This window comes from Hypanus sabinus, chromosome 4, assembly GCF_030144855.1.
Source record: "Hypanus sabinus isolate sHypSab1 chromosome 4, sHypSab1.hap1, whole genome shotgun sequence".
Taxonomy (NCBI): Eukaryota; Metazoa; Chordata; class Chondrichthyes; order Myliobatiformes; family Dasyatidae; genus Hypanus; species Hypanus sabinus.
The window spans coordinates 23,367,612-23,381,641 of NC_082709.1; the positions used below are offsets into that span (position 1 = coordinate 23,367,612).

The 14,030-nt window shown below is 39.5% G+C and overlaps 1 protein-coding gene across 7 annotated transcripts in view; it reads right to left on the reverse strand.

The window, feature by feature from the left end:
- myo3b (myosin IIIB) overlaps positions 1-14,030 on the reverse strand; it is a 481,967-nt gene that overhangs the window by 122,244 nt on the left and 345,693 nt on the right. For all 7 annotated transcript variants that reach the window (XM_059966610.1, XM_059966606.1, XM_059966605.1 and 4 more), the window contains 2 exons: positions 7,870-7,951; positions 898-961 (listed from right to left, as the gene is read on the reverse strand). In XM_059966610.1, the coding sequence (XP_059822593.1) occupies positions 898-961; positions 7,870-7,951 (146 nt within the window). The remainder of the gene's footprint in view (positions 1-897; positions 962-7,869; positions 7,952-14,030) is intronic.

Below are 14,030 nucleotides of genomic sequence, written 5' to 3' on the forward strand. Positions count from 1 at the left end.
TTCAAAATTTTATTTATATTTTTTAATAAAAGAACAATGGAAAGTATTAATCTCTTTAAAATTTCTATCAACTTACTCCAAAATGTATACCTTTTAATCTTACAAACGCTTAACAGAGTTACTGGCAAATCTGTGCATTTTTATTTCATCCTTTCAACATCAAGTGGTAAGCAGCAAAAACTGGATCATACATCAAAGACTATGTGCGGCTCCAAGTCATAGAATGACTCTTCCATTTCACATATTGAATTCAAGCAGAATATCAAAGTGCTACCAAAGAACCTCAGGTCTTTACAGAGAAAAGGGCTTTAACATCTGTAGAATGTGAAGTGCAAGACAAATCACCTCAGGGAAATTCTAGCGTTTATTCGCAGCAGCAAATTTCCAGCCTTTTGATTCTCTTATTCACTGTACCACCCTGTCTCTCCATTGAACCAGTTCTATGCAAGCAGCCCTTTGTCTCAAAAACTTCAAACATTACTATAGTGGTTTCATGTTAAGATAGCCACTCTGAATACATTTCAGACCTGTGCATTTAGGTTTTTGAAAAGATTGAGAGACAGTATGTGAGGGAATGGGTTGGGGGGTGAGAGATGGAGTGCGGGGGGGATTTGAGTTGGGGGTGTAAGCTACAGAGTGTGAGTGGAAACATTGAGATGGAAGAGGGCGAGAAAGGAAATGAGGGGGTGTGAAAGGTGACAAGAGGAGGGGTTGTGCGAGGGGTGATCAAAAGAGAGGGTCAAAAGGGGAGGGGAGGGGGTGAGGGAGAAAGAGAGGGACGAGAAGGATTTGTGAGGATGTCTATTGAAAAAATTACTTGAATATGAATTAATATGCAAAGATTGTGTTTGTGACAGAAGGGAAGATGTGTAAGAGCATGGGATGGGGGAGTGTTACCTTTTCATCTTTCACACTCTGGACTTTAATGCCTTCTTCTTGAGATTCAAAATAACTGATGTGACTGTAAAAAAAAGTACAAAGCTACAAAATTATAATTATACAATCTATAAATATAATGTAGATGTAACAGAAAAGCATTTAATGACACATTAATCATCACTTTATGTGGAGAAATTCTGCCTGAGTTACTTTACTAATTCCTTCATCAAGAATAAACAAGATCATTGACGTGGTGCAGTTTGTGATGGAGAGCACTCAGTAAATCTACTTCTTAACACATGGATTCACTCACACATAAACGTTGCCTTGTCACTCTACTGTTGTCGCTGTGCGTGCAGGCACTTCCCTGGTATAGTCTCATAATTAACCCGTTGCTTTCCCTCTGCATTGCTACGTACATACAGAGTCAGACACCAAAGCTTAGTTGAATTTCATTCTTTATTTGTTCTTATCTGTTGTGTTGAGCATTCTGCTGGTTCATGTTGTCATCTCCCAGCAGTCCCGTGGTGTCAGCTGTGTCCTAAACTAAGCTGATGCACTTGAGTTGGCTTTCTGGTGCCTTGCCCACCATACATGGCAGAACATTCCATTTCTTTAGTTATGGGGAATATGTAAACGTGTATACAGTATGCTGTTTGTATACTGTACTTAAGGTAGATACTTGTTTATTTTGTGATATGATTGTTACTGCATTGTGCGGTGCACCATGCTCTTAATTCATGTGTAGTCCTAAGTTAACTTTGTTGGTAATTAAGGATGTTATGTCCAGGTGCCTAATGAAAGGAGCTCCTCGTCCTGAGTATGAGAGAGAGATAGGGGCTGCCAGAAGTGCAAACTGGACAAGACTAAATATGGAGTTATTACTGTGTTTTCTTGTAAATATGTTTTTGTAAATATTAGCATTTTTCTTTTCACTAGTTTCCATTAATTTTTGTAAATTTGATACAAGTGCTAGGTGACTCCAGCCAATTTTTCTTTGGTCATAACCCAGATTTCTATCGCAGTTTACATCAAAAGTGCACCATCTGCACTAAAGCTTATGCTGATTAAACTGACTTCTTAAATAGCTTTCAATCAAAAGTACACAGGGGCTTCACAAACCAATAAACCTTGCAAAATTCTGAGGCAAGCGTGTTCCTAGTTTGTTCATTAGAAGCTTAGCAAGCACACTTTATTTCTGGAATGGATGAAGTTTAGAGAAATCACGTTGAAACCAGTCATTCAGATTGACTCTTTGACAGGGAGCGATCCCTGCAGAAAGCAGAAAGTGGGGACTAAGTAGATGGGCTGGATCTACTTGCAGGACTGTAGGGAAGAATGGAAAGGGGAAAATAAATTTTGCTTAATGTTTATAACTACTGTACTTAAGCAAGGTTTAGGTGATTGTATCTTATCAGTTTATAATTATTTATTTTTATCCTTTATTTTTACTTTAGCATTTAAATGTTTCTGAACTTTGAGAGAAGGAAGAGCTGTGACAGGGCTTTCCAGGCTCTCATGGTTGAAGAGGATCTTTAGAAGCAAGCCTACTTGTTCGCTGTTTGCTCCCATCTCAAATATTGTTGGTGCCAACAGGATCAGTCAGGGCACAAAGATCTGAAAGTGGGATGCCAGATGGGTGGCCGAGCATAGCAGCAAGCCCTGGCTCACAGCCTTTCTCTTGCATTGTCCATCTCTCTGTGATTTGGTGATTCATCATTGAAACTCAATCAACATCATGAAAAAAGTTTTGAACTCTTCTCCAGCTTCCAGCCAGGTCCCAGTGTTGATCTTAACTGACGTTTTGATGACAAAGTTTTGATGACAAAGTTTTGATGACAAAGTTTTGATGACAAAGTTTTGAACTCTTCTCCAGCTTCCAGCCAGGTCCCAGTGTTGATCTTAACTGACGTTTTGATGACAAAGTTTTGATGACAAAGTTTTGAACTCTTCTCCAGCTTCCAGCCAGGTCCCAGTGTTGATCTTAACTGACGTTTTGATGACAAACTCTGCCATCCTCTTTAGGGATGATCCCTAGGCATGTCTAGTCCAGTGGTGTATATATATATATTCTCAACAAAGACAAAAGTCTTGCACTAAGTAACAACTGGAATATGATTTTAAATAAGGTGGGACAGCGGAAGCCTGTTTGGTCAAGGACTAACCAATCAGGATTGACAGATGATGGGATTTGCAGATGTATAAAACTTTGTTTCGACTGTACTTGAAGTTTTGCATGCAGCCCTGGTTACCCCATTATAGAAAGGATTTGGAGACTTTGGAGATGGCTCAGAAAGTGTTTTCCAGGATGGTGCCTGGATAAAGGCATTGACGTATGAGGAGAGGTTGTACAAACTTGGATTATTATCTCTGAAATGTCAGAGGCTGAGAGGAGATCTAATGTAAGTATATAAAATTTTAAGAGGCATAGTAAGAATCTGTTTTTCCCAAAGTAGGAATGACAAATACTAGAGAGGAACACATTTTAATTTGATGTGATTATTCTCCATGTAACTGTGTACTAAATGCGACATCTACACCTCTGACTTTTCCCAACACCACCTTCCATGTATGGCATTGCTATTGCTGGGTTAATATTCTGGAAATCACCAAGTGCAACAACAGTCATAACTTTAAATTATTCAACACTTGTAATGTCGCTAACTTCTCAACATGCAGCATTACAAAAGAAGCATTACAAAAGAAATTTAAGTGATCAAAGCCAATGATCACAGGTTTTAATCCACATCTTAAAGGAGGAAAGAGAGGGAATAAGATGGAAAGGTCGATGGACGGAATTCCAGAAAATTATGGAATAACAAATGAAGGCATATTTTCTAATACTGGAATAATTAGATTTGAGAATGACTAAGAAACCCAGATTACATTAGCAAAGATGTCTTGGAGGATTGCAAAGGGGGAGGGGTAGGGAGAGAGGGAGATGAAAGATGAGCTGCAATTCCTATTCTCACTGCAATAGTCGTACATTCCTAAGTTCACCTGCTGCAATTTGACTATCGCCACAGTAGATCTACAACAGATGCAATCTCACTGGGTCTTCACTTGGCCTTGGACCACTTAGACAACAACAATACCAACATCAGGCTGCTGTTTATTGATTACGACTCAGCATTCAGCTCAATCATCTCCTCAGTATGAGTTAATAAGCTTCAAAACCTGGGCCTCTGAACCTCATGACAAGGGTGAGCAGTTTCAAGTTCCTGGGTGTCAATATCTCTGAAGATCTATCCTGGGCCCAACATGTTGAGCATGCCGGCAGCTATATTTTGTTAGGAAGTTGAGGAGATTTGGTAAGTTACCCAAGATTCTAACAAATTTCTACAGATGTACCTCAGAGAGTATTCTAACTGGTTACCTCACAGTCTGGTATGGATGGGCCACTGTTCAGGATCGGAAAAAGCTGCTGCAGGTTGTAAACTCAGCCAGCTCCATCATGGGCTCTAGCCTCCCCAGCACCGAGGACATCTTCAAAAGGCAATGCCTCAAAAAGTCAGCATCTGTAATTAAGGACCCCCACCATCCTGGACATACCCTCTCCTCACTGATACCATCGGAGATGAGGTACAGGAGCCTGAAAACATAGACTCAACATTTTAGAAACAGTTTTTTTCCCCTCTGCCGTCAGAGTTCTGAATCAACAGTGAACCTGTGAACACTACCTCACTATTTTTGGCTCTTTTTGCACTACTTACTTTAATTTAATATATATTTTATATTTCTCATCATAATATTTTATATTGTGATAGAGCGGGTTTGCAATTAGTAATTTCTCCCACACCGACCCCATCGCCCTGTAATTCTCATGACCCTGTCTGACAGTGCTGACACTTTGCTATTGAGTGCACGCGACAGTACAGACACTTTTGTTTGTACTGGCACGTTCCAGGATGGTGGTTTTCTTGGACACATCCTGCTTGTTATTGCTTCCAGTTTCAGGGAGGGGAGCCTGAGTGGGGTGGCTTACACAGAGTCCTGTAGTGGGGGCACATGCTCTTTGGAAGTGTGGGGAGAGTGCTGGCTGCTGGAAAATGGCTAGATAAGGACTGATCTTGTTGCACAATGCCATTGTGATCTTATCGTGATAAATGTATTTGTGGGCATTTGCAATTTTTTTCTTCTTGTGTAATTGTTCAGGCTCATGGGAACAACTCCCCGCACCCCCACATTTCAAAGAATGGACTATCCTTTTTCTCCTACAGCAAGGCGATCCTGACTTAAAGGCTCACTTTGGTGAAAGGAGAGAAGGGAGAGGGGGTGTGGTAAGGTGAGGTGTTATTACTTCAGAGCTGTTGTCCTAAGGGTCTGATGGTGTACATCTGCATTTTCTCTTGTCAATTTGCCATTTTTTTTGCATGGTAAATATTTTCTAAAGGCTTTTTACCTCTAGCACACCATAAACACACGTGCACTGTATGTACTGCGTCTGGTGCTCCCGGTGCGACCTTCTATATGTTGATGAGACTCGATGCAGACTGGGAGACTGTTTTGCAGAACACCTACGCTCTGTCTGCCAGAGAAAGCAGGATCTCCCAGTGGCCACACATTTTAGTTCCATGTCCCATTCCCATTCTGATATGTCTATCATGGCCTCCTCTACTGTCAAGATGAAGCCACACTCAGGTTGGAGGAACAACACCTTATATACTGGCTGGGTAGCCTCCAACCTGATGGCATGAACATTGACTTCTCTAACTTCCGTTAATACCCCCTTCCCTTTGTTACCCCCTCACTTATTTATTTATTATTCCTTTTTTTTCTTCTTTTCTCTCTCTTTTTTCTCTCTCTGTCCCTCTTACAATCACTCCTTGCCTGCTCTCCATCTCCCTCTGGTGCTCCCCTCCCACTTTCTTTCTCCCTAGGCCTCCCATCCCATGATCTTTTCCCTTCTCCAGCTGTGTATCCCTTTTGCCAATCAACTTACCAGCTCTTAGCTTCATCCCTCCCCCTCCTGTCCTTCTCCTGTCATTTCGGATCTCCCTCCCACCCCCCCGCCCCACTTTCGAATCTCTTACCATCTCTTCTTTCAGTTAGTCCTGACGAAGGGTCTCGGCCCGAAACGTCGACAGTGCTTCTCCCTATAGATGCTGCCTGGCCTGCTGCGATCCACCAGCATTTTGTGTGTGTTGCTTGAATTTCCAGCATCTGCAGATTTCCTCGTGTTTGTGCACTGCATGTGTTATTGTGGCCTGCATCTGATTTTTAAAGTCCACACTTTCATAAGGGCACATGACCCTGAATAAAACCCAGTGGTGTGACATGTATATGACATTGTATTGCTGCCACTAAACAACAACTTCCACCAGAGGCCAGTGATAATAAGCCTGATTCTTATTCTAATTCTCAGACTGGACCTCATTACAACAGTACAGGAGGCGGCAGACAAAAAGAAGAACGGAAGTGGGATGAAAAATTAAAGTAGTATTAGCCTATTTGGCCCATCAGAATGATGTCATCTCTCAGGAGAGCATGTCTCCTCACCCCCCTCCCCCCATTTCCCTCCACCCTTGCAATATTATTCTCTCCCACACATACCCACCAACTTCTCTTTGATCCTTTTTCCTATTAACCTTCACTACAGGATAATTGGTGGTTATCAATTAATCTCTCAATGCATTTTTCTGGCAGGTGGGAGGGCATCAGGGTACCCAGAGGAAACCTACAGCATCACACTGACAGCACCCAAAGTCAGAATTTTTGAGGCAGTATCACCCTAGCAACCCAAGAATGGCAATTAGGGAATTAAGAGAGAGCAGAAGAATTTTTCTAGCTTTCCACCTGTTAGAAGATATAAAAATTATGCCTGTTTTTCTTAGAGCAGAAGACATTGGATGTAATTTGTAAAAAATGTTAAAATTAATGAAGTTTATGGTAGAAAAGAGAGGAAGATGTTGTTCATATCATTTCAATGGTCGAGGACAAGGGCACACACAAGCAAAATTAAATGTGTTGGAATAGAATGATGGACAAGAAAAGCCTTGCTACAAAGAGAGGTGCAAGGCTTGTCTTGAAGAAGGGTTTCAGCCCAAATGTCGACTGCTTATTCTTTTCCATAGATGCTGCCTGAACCACTGAGTTTGTTGCTTTGAATTTCCAGCATTTGTAGATTTTCTCATGTTAGTGCAAAATTCTGCTGTTATTCATTACTGGAACTGCCGTCATGTAAAAAGTTAACCCCATTAATTGAAAGAAATAGAGAAAAGTTAAGTGATGTCAGGACTGATACAACTACATAAGTGAAGGATAAACATCCATATGGGCTTAAAGGCCAGTTTCCAAGTTACAATGTTGAGGTCATTTATATGATTATGGAATGATACTGGACCCAAAGTGCAGCATGTTCAATCAACACAAAACATTAAAGAGCTTTACTTTATATTGTGCCTTTCATAAAATCAATTCATTCCATAGAGTGCTGTCAATTAAGCATTGTTACAATGTAGTCATTACTGTCGTGTGAGCAAACATATACAATAAAAAAAACCTCTCCTGATTCCGTGATGATTATTGGTGTGTTGATCTGTCATCTCAATATTGTTGCTAAACCTTTCATCTGAACACTAGACCTCAAATTTCACTCTTGCTATTGACTACTTCACTCATCCTCACTGCTTTTACCTTATTGGCACCTTCTGATACTAAACTTGCATCTCAGACCATTTCTTATCATAGTCTTGAATGGCCCATAACCAGGAACCCTTGTTTTAGACATTTCTGCATCCATCTGTGATGCTCTAAGAAATTAGAATATTTTGAGCGATTAATTTTCATTCATTGAAGGCTCTTTATCTTCTTGATCTTACATCCTAACTACAATCAATTCCTAACATATTCAAACTCCACCTTTTTAATCTTCTGGTTAAATGTTTCTTCTCTATCAAGACCATTTTAAAAAGTATCGATTGTGTCCTATCAAACTTGCTTGACAATTTCACCAATAACATTTTCTCACAGTCATTGCTGGATCCATACCTTGTGCTCTGGAACTCTTGTCCTCTTGCTAAAATACCGGTCATTGTTTTATATTCTTTGCGAGCCAGATATCCCCTAGCACCTACAAAAGATGATAAGCAAGAAACAAGATAAGTAAATCTCATCTTCTGGAATATTTGGTTAAACAAACAGTATAGTTATTATTCTGGAAAATAGCATGCAGTTTTAAATCACTTACTGAAGATGGTATTACCAGCATATTTTTAAATCACTTGAACAACATTTGGATGAAGGGTCTTGGTCTGGAACATCAACTGTTTACTCTTTTCCATAGATGCTGCCTCGTCTGCTGAGTTCCTCCAGCATTTTGTCAAAGGTTCAAAGGTCCAATTTAATGTCAGAGAAATGTATACAATATACATCCTGAAATGCTTTTTCTTTGCAACCATCCACAAAAACAGAGAAGTGCCCCAAAGAATGAACAACAGTTAAATGTAAGAACCCCAAAGTCACCCCCCATATAAGTGGCAGAAAGCAACAATTCCCCCTCCCCCAAAAAAGCATCAGCACCAGCCACCGAGCACTCAAGCTTGAGCAAAGCAATAGCAAAGACACAGACTTGCAGTTACCCCAAAGACTTTGTGTTTCACTCGGTATACAACATACCTACAGGCTCTCGCTCTCCCTAATAAGGGAGAAGGAGGTGTCTCTGTTTTCCCAGCGAGCCAGTTTATGATGTTACATTATGTGTGCTGCTTTGGACTTCCAGCATTTACAGATTTTTTTGTGTTTGTGAAATATATTTTCCCATTATTTATTTTGAATAATTGAGTGGACGGAAAATGTAATCATTTTTAAATGGAAGCAAAAGTTTATCTCTGGATCAAAAAACTATGCAAGGTACCCATCAGATGGAATGAGCACTGCCCAAATATAGCAGGAGCTCTTAGTGATTTTCTATTCTTTTCTGTCTACATTGGAACTCAGTCGAGGCTCCCAGAGTGCTGTATCGGCAAGTTGCGCCACTGGAGGTTCATGGCAGGAAGAGGTTTTCTTCCTTCTACCGTCTGCATGAGATGATGGGCTGTCGGGACTTTAAGGCTTTCTTTTCAACGTGCACATGGACTGCTCTTTATCAGATGACAGTATTGCTTTGCACTGTTGAAACTGTGTTATAATTATGTGGTTTTTGTCAGTTAGTCTTTTATCAATTAATGTATTGTCTGCACTTTTGCAACTATATGTTAACTATAACTATCTGTAACTATGTGGTTTTGTGTAGGTCTTGTAGCTTTAGTTTTGTCTGGTGGGTTTGGGTTTCCTTTCCGGGGAACGTGCTAAGACGGTAGCGCAATATCGATACGCAACAGCCTCTCCGGACTCTGGATTGTGGTTTCTAAATGACAATGAACTGAATCTGAATCTGAGTCAACTGCAGACAGTGATGGCAAGCATTAATGATGGAGTCTCTCCTTCCCAATGGAGCATTGGAACACCAGAATGAGATGTTAACAGTTATGCATAAAGATTGCTGTGGAAGTCTTCCAATCAAAGCACAATATATGGGGAATATATATGGGGAAATTTTGCACAAAAGTTCACACAAAGCTGCTTGCTTAGTCACCAACAATTTCAGTGTGATATCGCAAGCCAACATGAATGACGATGATAAACTGCCCTTTAAGTAGTGTGATAAGTAGAGAATGAAAATGCCAAGTTTTGCTTTCTACTTCAAGCATAAATGTAGCTAACGTATATAAGAGACCTTGCCAAAATTTAATAATCAGTGCTGTTAACATAATGGTGATGCTCGAGAATGAATTGATTATTACAAGTAAGATTATCGTAAGTGTATTTAAAGATAATTTACTTATGTTGTAGCTGCACATAGCCATAATGATTCTTTCCACATTGTCACCTCAATGATAGCAGTAAATTTGAAGACGCAATAAAATAATTTGTTGTTTAACCAGCCACAACAAACCCTGACATGAACAACCTTAGAGCAATTTTATTACTGTTTGTACATGCAGAAAAAATGTTTTATAATGTTAAATTAAAATAGGCACAAAACAAGAAATGAGAGTGTACAAAGAACTGCTAGATCGAGTTGCCCTTAATATAGGTTTCACAGTTGAAAAGGAATATTAATAACCAAAGTTTTGCACATCAGTTTTCTCATTTTATTTTAATGCCGCAGTGACGCAGTACTGAAACAAAGACTCCATGAAGAATGATGCTGATTTTGATTTCCACGTAGAAATCAGAAGTATTCTTTGCTTTTGATTGTAACAATCAGCTTTTAATCAAACAATGCCTCAAAGTTCAATGCCTTCTTTGGCATAGCTTTAGTGTACAATGATCTACTCATCATGTCCCGAGTGAGCTCATTTATAGCTACAAGAAGAATTCTGCTTTTACATAATCATTGCACTTGGGGCTAGTTAGCGGATTAAAAAGTGCAGCTATTGTCAGAAACAACTGAGAAAACTGAAAATGAAGAGTTTATGAGTTTGAAAACAACTTTCAATGGAACACTTGACAGCTATAAGTTATTCTATGACACTTTATTGGCATTCTAAACACAAAGACCTGGATTTGCTTCAGGCTGCATTGATGATTCTACAGATCGTTAAAAAGGTTCAAGTCCTGTTGACCATATAAAGGGCTTTGCAGGATCAAATATGGCGATTCTTATGGCCATGCTCTTGCGTGTCATTTCAGAAGAGGATGGAACAAAGAAGAATCAGAGAATATTTAAGGAATAAGATCTAAAATGTAATACCTCTCCCTATGGAACACAGAAATAATATTTCAAACAGGATTTTTAGTTGGAAGTGCTGTATGCAAGAGCAATCTTTATTGCAAGAGGCAATTGTATGGAATGGTCTTAAACAGCATGAGAACTTTCAGATATGGCCACTGTACCTGCTGCACAGTTTAGTCTATGACAATGAAGACAATAATAATAATAGTAATAATAACTTTATTTATAGAGCACTTTTCATACAGATAATGTAATTCAACGTGCTTTTACAATGGAATAAAAGTACAAATATGAATATAAAATAAAAAATAAAAATAAAAGACAAAAAGATGTTAGTTAAAAGCAAGGTTAAATAAATAGATTTTTGAGCTGTCGTTTAAAAGCATCAACTGATTGTGCATCCCTTATAGCTTTGAGTATTGAATTCCACAGTTGAGGATTGTAGCTCAAAAAAGTTGACCTGCCAATTATTTTTTGAGAGAGACTGTTTAAAGTTAAGAGACCGACAGAAGAAGATCTGAGAGCTCAAGCCGGATTATAAAACGAAAACGATTCTGCGATATGCTCCAGTTCCAGACCATTAAAGAGCTTTAAAAACAAGTAAGAGAACTTTATACTCAATTCTAAAAGAGGTACAGGAAGTGGTCAGTTGTGTTAAAGGCAGCACTTAAGATGAAACAGAACTGAGACTACTGGCATCAGTGCTGAGCCTAAGGTGGCTGACAATTTTGATAAGGCTTGTCTCTGTGCTGGGGTTTATTCTAAAACCAGACTGAAATTTTTCAAGAACATTGATCTCATTCAGTAAGTTGTTCAGCTGGTTGAAAATTACTTTCTCAAGAATCTTACCCAGTAAGGGAAGATTTGATATAGGCCTGTAGTTAGCTAGTACCTCACTATCAATATGATGTTTTGACAGGCAAAGTTTTGAAGGCATCTGGAAAAACTCCAGTTTCAAGGGATGTGTTAATAATTTTCTGAACAGAATTGAAACCCTATTAGAAGAGTCCTTAAGAAGTATAGTTGGGAAAGGGTCAAGACAGCAAGTAGACGGATTATTCTTTGTTACAATTTTATAGAGTTCTGAATCAGAAATACTTATAAATTTTGACCTGGTTGCCATCTTTTTAAGAGGTTGACTCCAGAGGTTACCAGTATCAGTAGCTATACTCTCCTTAATGGAAATAATTACATTGATTTAAAAAGTGGCAAGTTCCTTACATTTAGTGGCTGATACTTGACTGACGACATTATAAGTTGGGCAGGGTTCAACAGTTTATAGTTGAGAACAATATTCTTGAATCGCCGCTATTCTCTGTAATAATTTTGGAAAAATGTTTTGCAGAACTTACAGCAGTGTTAAAGGAGCCTAGTTAAGATAATGATTACATCTACATTTATATACACCATCATTTTGAATTTGGAGAATGTTTGCCAGTTCTGACAAACAACAGGACAGACATGCATTTGCCAGATGACTAATAAATACCCTTGAAAAAACATGCAGTGAATGCATCACTTTTCACATTACTGCAAAGATGAAAGAACCACTGAATTTGATGTTACTGGTTTCACCAATATCCTGCTGCATTCATTGGCATCCATTCCTGTTTTTTGAAAAGAAAAAAACATGTTCTGTGTAACCACATACAAAAGATTCCAGATGTTGACATGAGATATGTTGCAAATTGTGACGATGTGTAGCTATTTCAAACTTTAATGCTCCTTGACCTGTTCAGAGGAGAAGATGTGTCAGTCCCAAACCTGCCTCTTACTTCCATTGTGGCGATCTAACTGTTCAGAAAAGAGTGCATTTGTCTCCAAAAGTGCCATTCATTGATGCAATCTGACAACTTGTGCTATGCGTATGCAAATATTATGCCTTCCAGTATGGTAGTTTACTTCTGACAGGACATCTGGAGCTTGCTCTTGAACACACTGGTCCTACTCCATATGATAAGACCATAAGATCTACTATGCTCATTGGGGAAAGGGCTAGAACTGGTTGGCGTTGTTTCCCTGAGTCAGCCATATTAAACAGGATGCTTATCCATTTTCATTCTGATAGAGTTTAGATTTATTTCCCCAGGACAACTGATCATGTGATGGTAATGAAAGCCCTGAGAAACAACAGCATCAATCACTGTTACAGTCAGAAAGCTACAGAGTCACTCTGGTCAGAAAGCTGATGCTTGTAATACCATGCAGTCTGCAGTTCCGAGGAGTTAGATATAGTATTGACTGCTAATTTAGAAGAGCTTGCTACAGACCCAATAAAGTAGTGACACACTCTATTGATCTTTGCCATGAAGGAAATCATTCCATGACATTATCATAAATAAGAAGCATAAACTCAAGAATTATGCCTGTTGCTATGCAACCTGCCTTACTAAACTGAGAGCAGCATGCTGATTTGATGCTCCATCACATCAAATTATTAGCAGAAAATAGCACAATTATCCATCAATCTTTTGAATTAAGCATTCCAATCAAGTGACACCAGAGTAGACATCAGGCAAACAGTGAGAGTGAGTACATTGAAGTATTATAATAAAAGAAGAAGGGGCAGACAGGGACTCATGGGATTGCTCCCTCGGAAGCTGGCATGGATAAATTACCTCCTTTGTATTGTTATGAATAACAAGGTATAATCCAATGAGCAAAGCACTGCTGCTCCATAGCCTCTCTCTGAATGGACTAAAAAGATGCAAAACTTTAATTTACATTCACTTTGGAATATTACTTCATTTTGCATAAATTTGAAGCAAGTCACCATTTCAATAGTTTTGCAAACAAGCTGATCCATGAAATTCCTCCTTCAGAAGCAGTACCATGGGTTGGCAGATAATTTCCATCCACTCCATTATTCAGGAATGGAAGATGCTAATGCATGAATTCTTATTCTATGGATGACTATTGCACACCACCTTCCACACAGTTGTTACACAGTAAGGCTTTGGTCCAATGATAAGGAGGTACAAAACAAATTAAGACACAAGTCTTCTGCGCTATCTTAGTGCATATGCGAACGCACGCATGCGCGCTCACACACTCTCTCTCTTTCTAACTGCTCACAAGTGCGCTCTAATCACACACAAATATGGCCACATGTTATCTTTACACTTTCATCCTTCCCATCTCTCACACTTCCATTTCTCGTTCCCCTAAATGCATTCCTGGGACTTCACCCCGCCTTGTGCTGCACCACTTTCAGCATCTTCTATCAGTCACTTCTCTCTTCTTTGTCCCCCTCATTCCACACCACTTGCCCCCTGCCACCCAAACTACCACCCAGCCTCCCCCAACTTTCCAGCTGTCAGCATCTCCCTCTCTCCCAAAACAATGCTGTACACTGACCAAGCGGCTAATCTGCTCCAGAGTCTGTTCTGTCTGTGCTGATCACTCTCTCCACTGCCAAAACCCACCTTGGCCC